Source organism: Vombatus ursinus, unplaced genomic scaffold (genome assembly GCF_900497805.2).
Source record: "Vombatus ursinus unplaced genomic scaffold, bare-nosed wombat genome assembly UNPS02014779.1, whole genome shotgun sequence".
Classification (NCBI taxonomy): domain Eukaryota; kingdom Metazoa; phylum Chordata; class Mammalia; order Diprotodontia; family Vombatidae; genus Vombatus; species Vombatus ursinus.
Window position 1 is genome coordinate 45,798,787 of NW_020954557.1, and position 17,529 is coordinate 45,816,315.

At 34.8% G+C, this 17,529-nt stretch overlaps 1 protein-coding gene across 1 annotated transcript in view; it reads left to right on the forward strand.

The window, feature by feature from the left end:
* The window catches only part of TLK1 (tousled like kinase 1), a 157,711-nt gene extending 143,328 nt beyond the window's left edge, over positions 1-14,383 (forward strand). Inside the window, exons 15-21 of the mRNA XM_027865956.1 lie at positions 3,297-3,388; positions 3,474-3,563; positions 3,921-4,090; positions 4,431-4,566; positions 11,076-11,187; positions 11,809-11,916; positions 13,125-14,383. Of these exons, the coding sequence (XP_027721757.1) occupies positions 3,297-3,388; positions 3,474-3,563; positions 3,921-4,090; positions 4,431-4,566; positions 11,076-11,187; positions 11,809-11,916; positions 13,125-13,298 (882 nt within the window). The 3' untranslated portion in view covers positions 13,299-14,383. The remainder of the gene's footprint in view (positions 1-3,296; positions 3,389-3,473; positions 3,564-3,920; positions 4,091-4,430; positions 4,567-11,075; positions 11,188-11,808; positions 11,917-13,124) is intronic.
* The last annotated feature ends 3,146 nt before the right edge of the window (positions 14,384-17,529 follow it).

Sequence of the window (17,529 nt, forward strand, 5' to 3'; positions counted from 1 at the left end):
GGATTAGTATAGGAAAGATTGACTAAGAAATTGTCAAACCTCAGAATTATAGCAAATCTAAAGTTTATTCATGCAAATGTGTAGGGCGTTTCTGAAATTCAGTGAATATTATTAGCAATCTTGTAGAATAATAGAGATTAACTGTTTGTGGTATTTAGACAATTAGCAAAGACTTGAACCAGGACAGACTAAACACTCAATATTTTCCTTATCTAGAATATGAAAATAAGGATACTTGTAATACCTAACCAGCAAGGTTGTTGTGAGGATCTCATGAGATAATTTACAAACCTTAAAAGGCTACATAGGGGCAGCTAAGTGGCACAGTGGATAGAGCACCGACCTTGGAGTCAGGAGGACCTGAGTTCAAATCTGGTCTCAGACCAGATACTTGACACTTACTAGCTCTGTGACCCTGGGCAAGTCACTTAACCCCAATTGCCTTAAAAAAAAAAAAAAAGGCTATGTGAGTGTCAGACATTATTACTGTTATTTTGTGGCTTCTTAATTCTTATTTAAATAGATGCCAAAAGTCCTAAATGGCCTGCTTCTTTTCCAACTTCTGCCTCCAGATCCGTCCTGAAACTGTTTGAATATAAAGATAACCCTGAGATAACTTGAAAACAAAATTTAGACTTAAAATTGTTTAGACAAGAACCCAGTGAAATGGAGACTCACATGTGATTTCCAGTTTCCTGCATAGCAACTCTAATGTTAGTTAGAAATGGCCTTCAGACTGGACAAGAGGTTGAAAGAGGAGAAAATTACTGTAGCATTTCAACTTTAGTCATTGGTCCCTCTTCTATATCCCCAAGTGTTTCTCAACCTATTGAGACAACTCTTCCCCCAAAACTTTCAGGTATAAAAATAATTTAAAATGATGTTGGGTTGGTCTAGATCTAGAGACTTCAGAGCCTAGTCAAGTTTGTGAGTATTTATTAAAGACTTATTATTATGCCAGATGAACAAGGGAAAGCAAGCAGAACATCCTCTTTTCTTGATCCCAGGCCTGTCCCATTCTTGCTACTCCCAGCCCCTAAATTAACTCTTAACAATAGGATCATGCTGGGGTTGGAGATTACAAAATGAGTCCTTGTTGACTTTCATACAATCTCAGCTACCGTATGGACCAAGGTATTTTTCAAACTCCAGGGATTTCATTAGCCAGGCTAGAGATTATGGGAATTTCTCAAGGCCAATTATGGTTCCTTAAAAATAGCTCTGAAGGATGAGCTAGCTGACTAGTACCTGCTGGTTAGGTAAGATTTTAATTGACTATTAATTTAATAACCCAAAAAGAAGTACTAAATTTGGAATCAGAAGACCTAAGTTTAAGTACAGGCTCTCTCAGTACCATAGTGTATTATATGAGCATGTCACTTAACTGCTTTATGCCTCAGTTTCCTGATCTATAAAAATGAAGGAGTTAGATAGGATGATCTTTTAGTTCCCTTCAGCTCTAAATTGCATAACCCAAACCTAACAGTTGTCTTTCTTTACCCGGCACCATTCTTCCCAAAGAATTTATGTATATATACATATATATGTATGTATAATCATTATCCAATTAAATGGAAACTTTTCACTAACAGTTTATATGTAGTCAATGTTTTCTTCTCATGTTTTAGAACTTGTTGCTGTTTATACCTTATGTATCTCTTCTTCATGTCTTCCACAGCATTCACTTTGCATTCAAATTTTTTCTTACTCATACTAGCTTCGTTATTCTTGATTTCTTCAATGAAATTGAAAGAAAAAAAAAGAAAACTCAGCCCTGACCATGAAATTGGGGGGGAGGGGTGAGAGACTTAAAATCCTTTAGGTATAATTTCTGAATATACTTATAATCTCATGCTATCTAATGACAAAGCTATAATTTATAGTATTTGTGAAATGATCTTCCTTACATGGTGAGCAGTTTTTAAAGTGTTTTAAGGGAAGGGGAAAATGTCTCTCTTTTGGATAAATGCCAGAAGTCATATTTAATTAAAGTATGCCTTGAGAAGTGGTGACTATATAATTTACAATGAAATCTCTGTTCATGGAGTTTCTTTGTAACATGATGAGCAGCATTTTAAAACCTGTTTTTTCTAGTTCATTTAAAGCCATGTTGGATGGGGAGTTCACACTTCCAACAGTAGACACAATATTGTTTGCTACTCTCTCTTAAGGAATAGATTGCAAAAACTACTGAAGCTAAACTTGGGTAGTTTATATTTTACAGAGTTTACACAGATTATTTTTAATACTACATTGAGCTTCAAGGACAAGGGAGCTCTCTGGAATGAAGGAAGTCAGGTGGGGAAGAAATAGGTTTCCTACCTTTCAGCTTGCAGCCTAAAGAGCCAGTAATCTGCTCGCTTGGGTTGCTATTGTCTCTTTGGCCAGTTATCTTTGGAATAGGGCCAAGTAAAAGTATTAATATAGATTAATTGCTTTATCTTATAATACTGATAAAATTACAGAAAATCTAAGTGAGAATCTTTGCACAGAAGGTGTTTAATATTTGACTGATACCAAGCTATATAGATTTGGTAGTATTTTATTACTAATTATGATCTATTAATTAGGATAATCCACCTTTTTCTGATATACTACAGCACATATCGCTATAGTTGTGGTATTCTGTGCCTGGCAGTAAAATTTCTGACTAATTTTATGGGTCATTAAAATAGAACTCATTCATTAATTAGAGGTGTTACCTGGAGTCAACTTAGTATAGTGAGAGGAGTGCTGGATTTGAATCCTAGAGACCTGGTTTCATATCCCAACATCAACACTTAATAGTTGTGTTGACCCACTGGCAAATTAATGCCACTACCCAACTCAATGGGTTGGCTTTAGAGAAAGCATTTTGTAAATCTTAAGGCAGTGATATAGTTCATAAGAATCCCTGAAGGCTGCCTATTGGCTTAGAAAACCACATATTAGGATTATATGTGTTCTATTATATTTTAATTTATTTTGTTAAATATTTCCCAGTTACGTTTTAATCTGGTTGGTGGCTGCCACTGACACTTCTGCCTTAAGGCACCGAGCAACTCTACCAATTTCCACTGAAGCTGCTACTCTGCATCATTATAGAGATTTTTCTTGTCCAGAGTTTTCTACACTGATAACATCACAGAACTACAATCCCTTCTACCCAAAGAGATAACCTATATGAATCACTGTTGTTATGATCTAGATTAGCGATTTCCTTTTTGTTTGTTTGTTTTTAAGAATTGTTATATTTTAAATGAATTTGTAAATTTCCTTGGTCTTTGGCTGTAACTATTCTTTGCCTTGGATTTCAGGCTTTTGACCTTTATGAACAAAGATATGCTGCTGTGAAGATCCATCAGCTTAATAAGAGCTGGAGGGATGAGAAGAAGGAAAACTACCACAAGTAAATATCAATGCCTTACGGTTCTTGTGGTAAATTGATCAAGAGTCTTTTGATCACGGAAAATTAACATGCTCTCTTCCTTTAGACATGCCTGCAGAGAGTATAGAATACACAAAGAACTGGACCACCCCAGGATAGTTAAATTATATGATTATTTCTCCTTGGATACAGACACGTAAGTATGGAATAGGTTTAGTGATAATGAAAATTAGTATACGTGAATAAGAAATTTAAAAGTTGGGATTTGGGAATATAAAATTTTTGTTATACTGTATAAAAAGAGACTTCCTGAAAAACAGGTCACCATATTGTGTTTTCCTCAAAACAAATTCACTTTATCCTGTCTCAGAAAATGTTCTTTATTTTAAAGTTCTCTCTCAATGCCTGGATTAGCTTTTCGTTGACAATTAATTATAAATATTTCAGATATACTTCACTTTTCCTGTATATTGGGCATGAGGATTGTGAGTTATTTGTTAGTACAATTTAATGGCATATCTAATATATATGTATTTGTTTTTCTCCATTATAGGTTTTGTACAGTGTTAGAATACTGTGAAGGCAATGACTTGGATTTCTATCTCAAACAACATAAATTAATGTCAGAGAAGGAAGCTAGGTCCATTGTTATGCAAATAGTAAATGCACTAAGATATCTCAATGAGATCAAACCCCCTATTATCCATTATGATCTTAAACCAGGTAAATAAGAAATTTATCAAGATAATTTTTAAGTCTTATTCTATGACACTTGAATAATAGATATCAATTTCCTGATAATTTTAAAAATAGTACATTAAATCAGGTGAAAGCTGTGCTAAAGATATGCTTTTTATGTAGTTTGAGAACTGCAATAGAATGGTAATTAATTTTAGAACTATCATACTAATAGCTTTACTATGTAATCACTTTCCATTTAGTTCATAAAATCTAGTATTATTAAATAATGAAAACAATGAATTGCTTGCAGTTGTACAGACTGGGGGAAAAACTTATATTTAAAAGTATTTCTTAATTTTTGTACTTCTTTATTTTTTGTTAGGAAATATCCTTTTAGTAGATGGAACAGCATGTGGAGAAATCAAAATTACTGATTTTGGCCTGTCCAAAATTATGGATGATGATAGTTATGGAGTGGATGGAATGGATCTAACTTCTCAAGGGGCAGGGACATATTGGTAATTGTATTTTAAATATTAAAAATATCAGCTTTCCCTGTATCAGAGATCTTTTGACCTTTTTGGGGGGAAAGGAGCTATTTTCCATTTCTTTAAACCCTTGATCTTTAAGGAAGGCAATAGTCAGAGTGAAGCCACTAACAAAGCTTGTGGGTTATGGTGTTGAAGGGTGGGCTTCCCTCCCTGATGTAAGTCCTAGCAAATTGCAGAAAAGGAGTAACTGGGCAAGAGCAGCAGACTTGAGGCCTACTGGGTAGGACTTTCAGAACCACCACAGAACCACCCCAGTAAGCTGGTTCTGGCTGGTTCTGCGCGGTTGCTCTACATAGATGTACTTTCACAAAGTACTTTTATGGAATGTCACTTATTCACATAACAGATATTGTCCAGAATTAAAAAAAAAACAACATATTACATAGTATGTCCTCTATTTGTGGGTTTTATAATTAAAGTTTTGGTTATTCGCTTTAAATATTCTGCTATCAAATTAGTATTGAATTCTTTTATATGTGACTTAATGATCCAGTCTGAGGCTTCATATAGCTTTTGAAACCAAAAGCTATAGAACTACCTGTATGAAAACATATACATGTATGCATGCATGCATGTGTGTGTGTGTGTTTGTGTGTGTGTGTGTGTTCACTCATACATACATTCCCATTTTAGAAGGACACACCCAAGGAATACTAGAGCACTTATAGTACTACTTCATCTTAAATTCTGCAAAGCTGGAAGTATTCCTGAGTACATAAAAATAGGCTGCATATAACATAAAACCACAAATAAACTGAGTTTTCAGATTATGCCATTCATTGCTTGTTGAAAAGGTAGTGACATTTGAAGGAGAAAGTTACTTTCATTCCAGTTTACTAAAAAGAGCAGTGATTACAAATTGAAGTTTGACTTTTCAATCCCCATAGCAAGAACAATGCCTTCAAACAATCATAATATGTGGATAAGTAACAAGCTTCTTGCAAGTACAGAGCGTGAGACTTTTAGAAGAGGAGATTGTCATAACTCCTGTCCCTTTCCTCCAAACCACTGAAGTCCTTGTTCAGACTCTTCTCTTACTTGTAGTAACTGAATCCTCTGGAGTTCCTAGGGAAGAGAAGCCAGAATGGAAACCTTTACTAAAATAATGATATTAATAATAATAATAATCACTATCATTTATGTAGCACTTACTGTATGCCAGGCACTGTGCTAAGCACATCATAAATATTATTATCTCATTTGATCCTCGAAATAACCCATTGTGAGGTAGGTGCTATTATTATCCCCATTTTACAGATGAGGAAACTGAGAAAAACAGGTTAAATGACTTTCTCAGGGTCACACAGTTAATAAATGTCTGAAGTTAAATTTGAACTCTGGTTTTTCTGACTCCAGGCTCAGTGCTCTATCTACTGTTCTGTTTCACTGCTACCACAGAGTCAAAGTCTGATAGGAATACACTTGGTATAAATTAAATAGGCCTGGCTGCTCAGTGGAAACCTAACTCCCTTCCTCTGAGAGAACACATTCTGATTTCAAGTAATGTTTGGGAGCACAGCCCACAGTCAGTTGAAATAGTAGGATTTGGAGCTGAAAAGGACCTTAGAGGGAAAGCTAGATAGAGCACCAGCCCTGAAGTCAAGAGGACCTGAGTTCAAATCCAGCCTCAGACCAAACACTTGACACTTACTAGCTGTGTGACCCTGGGCAAGTCACGTAACCCCAATTGCCTAAAAAAAAGAGAAAAGAAATGAAAAGGACCTGATTCTGTGACTGTTCTTTTCACTCTTGCAGGCTGCCTTTCTGCGAGCTTTCACAATTTAGAACTGGGCATGAAAAACAGGGTATGAAACAGGAAATAGGCCATTAAATACTCACAAATCCTTAACCAAAATTTTATTGTTTTCAATTTTAATATAGTGTTCCTTTCATAACTTAGCTTACATGTATAAAATAATTTGTCATCCTTTTTCTTCCCCCAAAAAACTGTTTCTTAGGCATATGCTGTATCTGCTTTCATTTTTCCTTTCTTTTCCAAAGGTTAAATTATTTTAGTTTTTTGCCTTCTATTGTTTATGGGATTTATAGGATCTTGAAGATTTAAAGTTAGTATGTCTACAGAGTATTACTGAATTGCATACTTTCAATTTACTATTTTCTATAGTGTAGATTTGATAATTAAGTCAACTGTGTGACTCTGATTTAAGACTTATGAAGTAACTGTACTTTTTGTGCCATACTTTGGTTATGTCAGCTGTGTTTTCTGATCTTTGGAAAAATGATTTGCAGGAAAATTTTAGGCGAAATTGTTTTTAAGGATGACCAGTATTTTGATTTTCATGATGCTTCCCCATCCAATCCAACTCATTTCCTAGTGATAGCTAAGAAACCCATTACCCAGCTATTTGTAGCAGACCACAATGATGAAAGTCTTGAACATTTCATTTTTCCTTTATTTTCCAAAGAGTAAATTATTTTGGCCTTTTGCTTTCCATCATTTGTGGGAATATAGTTTCTTGAAGATATAGGTTTGGTAAGTCTATAGAATTTACCAAATTGCCTGCTGTTGATTCAGTATTTTCAATAGTATTTATTGGATAGTTGAGTCAACCATGCTACTTTTTTAAGACTGCTAGAGCTACTGTACTATTTGTGCCAAGCTTGGTTACATCAACTATAAATATGGAACTGCAGAATTGATATTCACAGACATTATACTCTATTATGCATGTAGTAACTTGTTTGATTTTCCCCTTCACTTAAAAAGGCTTTGATAGAGAATTAGATTAGATCACGTTATAAAGGACGTGGAAAAATATTGGGCCCTATAAATGTCAGTATTTATCCAAATCCCACAGCAACTCTATGACTCTTACCTGTAGCAGTTGCATGCAAATATTCCTTAAAGAAAAGGCTAACAGATCAATTCTATCCTTTGGAGGTCTACAGTGATGAAACTAAGGGGGAGAGATCCCTAAAATGTTGCTAAGGGATCAACTAGTGAGAATATGATGAAAAGCAATGGCTTTATTATCTCTATAGCTTTATAATGAGTTGACATAAAATATAAATCTAGTTTATCATCTTGATGTGGGTCAGATAAGAAGAATAACATAAAAAATTATAACATCTTTTCATCAATAGTATATATTAACCATGTACCAGGCACTGTGCTAGATGCTAGGGATATAAATATGAATGAAAAGTTCCTACTCAAGGGAGTTTTTATTCTAACGTAGAGGTTCTTGAGGAGTTTTTAATCTGTGAACTTTTTTTTTTTTTTAGTATTTTGGTAACTGTTTCAGTATAGTTGGTTTCCTTTGTAATCCTATATATTTTATTCATTTATACACATTCTGAGACTGTCAAAGGAGTCCATCACACAAAAGAAAGTTCAGAATTCCTGTTTTAATGAGAGACAATGAGAATGAATATAAACATATATAGAACAAATATAAAGTAGTTATATAAAATGTAATTTGAGGAGGATGCTATTGAGATCAAGAAAGGCTTCATGTAGCTGTTGGAATTGGAATTATGTCTTGGGCACTCTGAGGCAAAAAAGAAGGGAGAGTCATCTTGCAGGTTTGGGGCACAATTAGTGTAAAGATGTGAAGATGGAAAATGGAGTGTCATGTTTGACTGGATCACGGAGCCCAGACAGGGGAGTAATGTATAATGAAGCTGGAAAGATTGGTTGGGACCTGTTTGAGAACAACTTTAATAGCTGAACAGAGAAGATTATATTTTATTTTAGAGGCAATAGGAAGCCACTGGAGTTTAGTATTTGATTCATCTAATTACAGACACCTGTCATCCCATATTAAATTTTCAATTATTTCCAGTTACTTAAACAATAAAATAAAATAAAAAGAATAAAATACTGGATTTTTGAAAGCAGATGTATCTGTTCAGGAGAAATTTCTCTGAATTCTCTTAAAATTTGATTACATCTGAAAAGGAAGATGTTTGTAGTCTCAGGTGAATCCTTTTATTACAGGTTCATATATTCAGAGTTGGAAAAAACCTTAGAGGCAATCTGATACAACCTTCTCCTTTTACAGATTAGGAAACTGAGGCACAGAAAAGTGAGGTGACGTACTAAGGTTACATAGTTTCCTCAAAGACTTTCGCTATTTTGATAGTGAATATGTATCATTTTCCAGAGCTTTTTACTTAGATTCATTACTAGCTTCTGCTAGAAAATATCTGATTTCTAATGCAATATTGCATTAAAATAATTTTTCACTATTATCAGTTAGCATCAGAGATAGGGAGCTAGAAAGGGTCTTAAAGTTCACCTATTCTGACTCTTATTTTACAGCTAGGATTCTGTAAATATTATTTGAAATTATATCGGTGATCTAAGTAGATGCCATGAGATTTATTTAATAAAATTAAAATTTTATTAAAACTCTTAAAAGTTTGGTGGATCTTTTCTTTAACAGTAGAAAAGAAAAATTAGGATATCAGTTCATAAAAGGAAGAATTTATTAAAGAGTTATGTAGGTTATCTAATTATGTGTATTTTGAAAATTCAGAAATTTGTTGCAAGATGGAATGTTCAGAAAAGCTGTGGGGAAACATGATAATTGTACAAAAACTAATGGCATCACAATATATTTATTAAATGTGGAAAGCATATTTTTATGCTGGAAGTGGGTGGGTTGGACTAGACCTGTGATTTCATTAGTAAAAGCAATTCCCAGTGAGTAAACTCTGGGCACCTGCTCTGTAATCTGTAGTCTTAGTTGTTTGAGACACTCAGGGATTAAGCGATTTGCGCAGGGACACAGAACCAGTAGGTGCTAGAAGAAGGATTTAAATACAGGTCTTCCTAACTCTAAGACTAGGTGTCATGCACTGTGCTATGCTGCCTCTAGATAAAAAGGTGAAGAATAATTATTCTAAACAGGTCTATACCTCGTAGCATTTACTCCAATAAATTCCCAATGGATTTAAGTTAAACTGCATTTATATAATAAATGTATAGAAGAGCTGGACAGGAACTTGAGAGTCATAGCATTTTAAGAAATGAAAGGCACCTTGGTGGCCACCTAGCATCTGAACAACCCCTACCTCCCCAGCTAAGAGTTGTACTCTTCTTTCCCATCTTTGAGCACTTCTCATCCTCCTCTCCTTCTGGCCCTCCTTGTTTCTCTTACTCTTCTACCTCTTCTTTGCATCATCTTCTCTTCTTCCTTCTTTTCCTTCCTCTTCTATCTTCTGACTGTCTCCCCTGTTCCTTTCCTATCCTCTCCCCCATTAAACTTCTCACATCCTCCTGAATTTCTTCTCATTCTTCTTCAGTTCAGGTCCTGAACAACCTTTTTCTATAGAAATTACAGGAAGTTTAACCCTTTAATGAGAAAACTAAGGCCCAGATACATTGAGTTAATAACAGAGCTGAAATTCAAAGCCAGGTATCCTGGACCCCACTCCCTCATTAGTATTCTTTCCCCTGCACCATACTGCTGTGTGATTTTAAAAATAAAATTGAAGAAGTCAGTATTATGCATTTGTCATCACTGGAGAAGAAATAGTTTTCAAAGAAATCTAATAAAATAAATATTAAAAAGAATATGTCAGAATAGGAAAATTCTCAGCAAACAACTGATAAAAACTTTACTCTCCAAAATATATAAATTATTATAAATAACAGGTTAGAGGAGTACCTTCCACTTGGCAAATGGTTAAAGGAGATGAACTTGTGGTGTGTACAAGGAGGAAGAAATGTAGCTCTTTGCTAACGATTAAAAATAGAAGGAAAAAACCATTTTGTATATATGCCTATTCATTAGTCAAAATTATAAAACCCAATATTGGTAGAAATATAGGGACATAGGTACAGTTATATGTTGCTGGCCTTGTTTTAAATTGGTCCAGACTTTATCATGAATAGAAGTCTTATTCTTTGACCAGATAATTCCAATTTCAAGGATTACTCAAAATATGAAAAAAATAATTTGCACAAATATGGATTTTTTTTAAAGTGTTGGAAATAGAATACTCTAATGTGAGTTTAGTCAATTTTACATGCATTTTGAAACATTTCTGTCATTTCATTTCTGTATTTCAGAAAAATCTAGTAATTTTATAACTTTTCAAAGAATGGTTAAGGCTAGACATTCCCTTTTTATAGATTATGCAGTCCAGTCCTCTCATTTTGAAGATTAAGAAAATAGGCCCAGATTTTGTTTCTCTTGACTTTCCTGTTGATACGTTCCTTTTAAATATATTTTAAAATTAGTCACAATTAGGCCATTAAAATTACTCCTGGTGATTTAACTTGTTTTATACTAGTAATTTGGAAAATTATAGTATGTAACTTTATTATAAAGACCCACCTGTATAGTTGAAGTTATTGTCAAATGATAGAATGATATAATCCATGCACTGATGGCAATGGAAAATTGAATGAATATTTGCATATGGAAAATAAGTTTATCCTAGAGCATTTGTTAGGTCCTAGAGTTAAGGAATATTGATGACATCTTTGTCTTATTTTTTGAAAGGTATTTACCTCCAGAGTGTTTTGTAGTTGGCAAAGAGCCTCCAAAGATTTCCAACAAGGTTGATGTATGGTCTGTTGGAGTCATCTTTTTTCAGTGTCTGTATGGTCGAAAGGTAAGTAGTTACGTTAAAGTAATATTCTTCCTCTTAAATACTATTTTACGTAAGGTAAATTCTATAAGATCTTCAAGAGTGCTTACTGCTGACCTCAAATGTTTCCTTTGTGTGTATTTAGTAGAATTTAGTTTTGCTAATGTTTAGTCTTTATATGACTTTATGTGGTTTTCTGTAGATCAGATTTATTTTTAAAATTCATGGTATCATCACAAAGTAACTTTGAGGTGACCTTGAACCTTAATGGTTGTCTAACCATACAAAGTTTCTTTACCTCCTTGAGGCTCAGTTTCTTCATTTATAACTTGGGGTTAATACTTAACACTACCTGCCTTGTAGAGTTGTGGAGAAAGCATTTTGCAAACCTTAAAACACTATAGAAATATCAAGTAGTGGTGTTTTATTGGTTCTTGGTTACCTAGCCTGGGAAACCATTTTCCATTTCTAATACTGTTTTTGAATTCTGTATATCAAACAATATACTCAACATTTTTCAAATAAAGCCCAATTGTAATTTGTGGCTTCCCTATGTATCTTACATATTAGCTACCTAAATGTGGTACTGTCACTGTTGGAAAACTTTAGATTATAAGCTTCTGAGTATCTAATTCTATTTTTTAGCCATTTGGTCACAACCAGTCTCAACAGGACATCCTGCAAGAAAACACAATATTAAAAGCCACAGAAGTTCAGTTCCCTGTGAAACCTGTTGTAAGCAATGAAGCCAAGGTACTCAACTTAGATAAATGAATAATGTAAAAAAATGATATTGAGCAGAATGTGTTCTAGGACAAGGTGTGAGTACTCTGTAATGACTAAATCAAAAGGAAGTTAGAGTTTCCTCAAGAGCCCTGTCCTTGTAGGGGTATAGATTTCCCACTTGGTCCTTTGATACGTCACAGCTCTTGCATTGACACTGGTTTTGGTATTTTATTTTGCTTTTTAATAAGAAAGTATAATCCATTCTTTAGTTTAGGCCTAATTGCTTTGAAGCACCAGGGTAAGCCCAAGAGTTGTGGTCTGGATGTTCATATAACACTTCCTAATAGGAAGCGGCATCAAGTGGGAAGATAAGAATTGGTTTGTGTTCGGGCCCTCTGGTTGGTTTATGCTTCACCACTATGTGAATCTAAAACAGATGGGCTTCTTGGAATACAAGTGAGACACTGCATGTATAGGCTATCTACATGTATTCATTCAGTGCTTCATCCTCATACCATAAGACAGCCATAATCATACTAGGTCACTTCACTTTCTCCCCCTTCCTGTACCCTTGCATTTGATCATTGACTTTCATTCATAAGTTTTTATTTTTTGTTCACAAAGTTCTATTTTCAGTGACCCCCTTTGGGAATATTCCTTTTTTCAAGGTGCTCCAAATTCCAACAATAAATGAAGGCAGCCGCTACTATTATTTCTGATGCATATGTAAACCTGGATATTGAGGGAGTCATAGGTCAGCTTTGTGAAGAAAGATGGGGGAAGAGGCTACTACCTGCTGCCACTTAATCATGCCCTTCTTAACATACATGTATTGCTTGGCATTACTTGGAGCTGTAGCTCTAGGTTATCTCATGGCTAATAGTATGGAATCTTTGTGATATAACATATATGAAGTAGTTTGTAAACCTTAAAGCCCTGCAGTTCTTTTTTATGGCCATTCTCCGTAACATTAGTCACATGGTATACTCCTAAGTAAAACTTTTTTCTGGGTTGTAGGTGGTAGAGCTTTGCTCACCTCACCCCCAGAAAAGGCTCCTGTGCTTACATGCTGTGCATATAGGTACAAAAGTGAGACTAACCCTGCCCTCAAGAGGCTTATATTCTACTAAGAGGATAGTTCTCTTCTAGGAATATACTGGTGAGCTAATATTTAGGGAATGTGTGTGTGTGTGTAAATAAAATTTGACATTTTATTTCTGAATTCTGTTTTTTAGGCTTTCATAAGACGTTGTTTAGCATACCGTAAAGAGGATCGATTTGATGTCCACCAACTGGCTAATGATCCTTACCTTCTCCCACACATGAGAAGATCAAATTCTTCAGGGAATTTACATATGGCTGGACTCACAGCCCCAACCCCCCCTTCTTCAAGTATAATTTCTTATTGACGTGGCTCCAAGATTGGCATGATGTCTTTCAATTGTTTTCAAATGCAGACTTATTTGAGAGCATTGAGTGTTTTTTACACAAGACAAGATTGAAAACTTTTCAAACTGAAGTTCTTCTTTAGTGTAATTTGTATTTGAGTGGATCATGGACTGTGAATAAATGTCCTCTTCTGACTGTAACCTTAAACGTGGAAGGATCACTACCTCTTGCACACAGACGAGTACTGTGTTTAAGAGGGGAAATGGGCCTTTGGGCAGGGGGGTGCGGGGGGGGAAGACATTGTAAATAACGTTTATAATACTTAAATAAATTTTTGGCTGATACTGGAGAGTTCTAATATGAAGGGTAGTTTTTCATTATTTAAATTCATGGAGGGAATATCAGACAAATTCTAACACAAGAACTACAGTGCCTGTGTCCATGCATTAGCCATTCAGCAGGAATTCTGCTGACACCAAAGTAAGAAGTGAATGACAGTCACCTTGTGTTATGGAATAATGGAATATCACAGACTTTTTGGACAGAGTTAAACTTTGTGTTTTGCCTCTTTGGGCTTTTGCGAGTTATACCTCAAAACCACATTTCTTTTTTCCCATTGGTTATCATTTTGAATGGTGAGCTATTCTAGATACTTTAACCCTTGATTAGATGAGCTGCATATTTTGAAATCTTGTTGCATTAGCTAAATTGTAATATTTGCTGTGTTTCCAAACTGTTAGAATTTTTAATATGTGTTTCATAATTCATTTCCTGGCCTTGTGATTAAAAAGTGGCAGTATGTAACCAAATGCAGACCAGTTCTATGCAGGATAATGATCAATTCCCTTCAAGTTCTATTGTAAATTGATGTACAGATGTCATATTTTCAATTATTCACAAGTTTCAGCAGCTTATTCTTGTACAAATGTTTAAAGTATGGCTTTTTCTAATTGGATGTTGTATTTTTTTTAAGTCTCCTTGAAAGCGCTTTAATTGCTGCTAAGTGGTGTTGCTTTTACCTTTGCAAAAAATTGAATGACCTCCTTAAGGTGCAAGTTGACTGTACGTCATAGAGAGATAATAAAAGTAGGCACTTACTTAACAATCAAGGCATGTATAACTGAATATGTTGGACATATCAGCTCTTCTAAGTCAGTTTCTTGTGCTCTAACACTGTGGGCACAGAGTCTAGATTCAGAAATTGTTCACAGTTATTCTACATTTCTGGAGGGTTCCTATTGGCAAGGTGGGAAGTTATTCCTATAAAGAAATTTTCTTGTAGTTTGTACAGATGTGTTAAAATGTGAAACATTTTCTAACTGCCTTGTATGGTAGAAGCTGTTTTTTTTTTCTTTTCAGGATGCTGTATTTCTCTCCTGTACATTACTCCTTTTGCTGTCACATTCATGATGCTGAATACTTATATGTAAGTAAGTAAGTTTTGTCCATGTTGCAGAAAAAGGAGGTTATATTACCACAGGTTCTCATTTAATACTGTACATATATACTGTGGCTCCTGTTTTTAATGTTGGTAAGCCATTTTGTTTTTCACTGTACATAAACACATTAACTGTCTCTTTAAGACACTGCTGAAATTGTAGAGAATGTAGCCAATACAGTAATAAACAATGACAATTGAAATTTAAAGACTCTGTAAGTAAAATTTAAATGAAAACTTCAAGATTTAAGATACTGATTAACACAGCTCCTTTGCCTACAAATAGAACCCCAGCTGCAAAGTGCTTCAAAATGCCAGACCCACGGTCAGAATGTTTAAAATTTGTATGGTGGCAGCCAAAGTGAGGTAAGTGACACAGCATTATTCAAACAACAGACATTTATTAAGTGCCACCATAGGCTAGCAATAGGGATATGAAGATAAAATGAAACAGCTCCTTGGGTAAAAGCCCTTAAATTCTTCTAGGCACACTTAGGAGTTGCACCTGTCCTTTAAAAAGACAGATTAAAGCAAGTATCCTGTCAAAAATGGTGATGTGATTATGAAAAGTGAACATAGGTGCTTTGCTTAATGGGCTAATAGATTTCATATTTTATGCAGCACTGTGCATCTGTTGTTTGCATATTCCTAACCTTAGTAAAATAGCATACATATCTAGTGGTTATTATTTAAAAACTGGTTTTTTTAGGCAAATGCTTTAGGTCTGTTTCACTGGGACAGATTCAGTGGGCATGTAAATATCTAGTATGTGGGAGAATAAGTAGAGTTGATTGTTGCTTGGATACCTTTTAATTCATGTTAATATGAATGATGCTTATGATGCAAGGGAAAAAGCAAAATCGAAACTTGCTAATTTCTCTTAATTTAAGTGGTCACTTAGAATCAGATAACCACATGACTGGTCAGTAGCTCAGAGGTAATCTAATCCAGTACTCAAAAAGTCATGGTGGTTTTCTGAAATTAGAAAGAGTAATAGTACTATTTAATAAAACTAAGATTATATATTTGTGTATTCATTCTGAAGCACTTATTTTTTTAAATCAAACTCTTTGGGGGTGAAGGTGTGCTTTTCTTGACTTAATTATTTAGTAGTTTTAATAATAATCTAATCTAAAAATAAGTAGAACTCAATGAAAATTGATAAAATTACCTTAAAATGGAAATTATTTAACTTGATTTGACATTTTGATTCTAAGAGCTTCATAATCCTTGGCAAAAAAAAAAGTTCTGGAGAGCCACCTTCACTGATGCTTTTAAATGTTTCTTAGTCTTTTTCTTATTTTTAGATTGTTTCATTTATAAGAAGAATTGTTTGCATAGGTAAGTGCTGCCAAAGAAAGCTATTCTTCTCACTGCCGAGGACCTCAACTGTGTGCTCTGGGGAAGGTGGTTGGTCAAGTACAAGTAACTTTTTTATTTCCTGAAACACTGCAAATTAATCAGCTCAGTTTGTAAACTTTCTGGAATGTTCTCTGCCTCCAACTTCAAAGGTAACAAAAAATTATAATGAAACTATATAAAATTCTTAATCTTTCATTAAATTCTTCTCCGTGAAAACATTTTCTGGGCATATTTTTGAGCACTTTTGAATGAGGCATTTTTTGAGGCATGTTAGTGTTAAGAAATAAGTAAAACCTAATTTGATTTAAATTGGCCAGTTGGTACAGGAAGAGAATCCTAGGTTTGGAGCTGGAAGACCTGGTTCAAAGTTCCAGGTCTGTGACTAACAGCAGTGTTACCTTAGACAAGTCACTTAACCTTAGTGGCCTCACTTTCTTTCTTTGTAAAATGAGAAAATTAGACTAGATGGGGTTCTCTTCCAGCTCTAAATTTGTAAAACAAGGAACTTCTTTGTTTTTTCTGTGCTGAAAGCATTGAAAACTTTAATACAGTCAAACATTTTGGTAGTTAAGTCTGTATTTTCCTTGTAATTCTTTAAACAATTCAAGTCTTATTTTACATTCATAAGAAAAGGAAAAAATGAATCGTCTATCTGTCAGTGTCTTTTTTTCCCCCTAGTTAGCCAACAAGCATTTATGTGCCAGATGCTACAATGTTCTCTGGGGATTCAAAGACAAAAATGAAACGTTCTTTTTCACTAAGATCTATCAGGCCAAATAGTGTATGTGTGTGAAAGTACAAAGTAATTTAGGGAGAAGGACATAGTAGCAATAGGGATCAAAATGGAGGTCATTCACTAGTACCTGCCTTCCTCCCTCCTTCCTTTTGTGCATCTCCCAACCTCTTCACATCCCACATCCTCTCCTTTTTACTCCAGTCTTGGATGAAGAGGCTGTACTTCTCTTAATTCTACTTCCTCCCATCTTCTATAGCCGATTGCCCTTTTGCACATCCCTTCTCTCTGATCTCTCATTGCCCAATGGTTCCTTCTCTGTTGCCTAAAAGCATACCAAAGTCTTCCCTAAACCCTCTCTATATCTTACCATTCCTTCAAGTTATCAGACTGTCTCTCTCTCTTCTTTCACAGTTAGATTCCTAGAAAAAGCTGTCAGTACTTACTGTTTTCCATTTTCTTTCCTCTCCTCAATCCTTTATAATTTGGTTTCCTTCATTGCTGGTCTTAAAACAGCTTTCTCCAAAGCTGCCAATAACCCCTTAATTGCCAAATCTAGTGGCTTTTTTTCAATACTTGTTTTTTTTTGCCCTTCATGACATTTGACACAGTTGACCACCCTCCTACAGTACCCTTCTCTCTAGATTTTTGTGACACTGCTCTCTCTTGATTCTCCTCCTACCTGTCTGACCACTCCTCCCAAGCTCTTTTGCTGGTT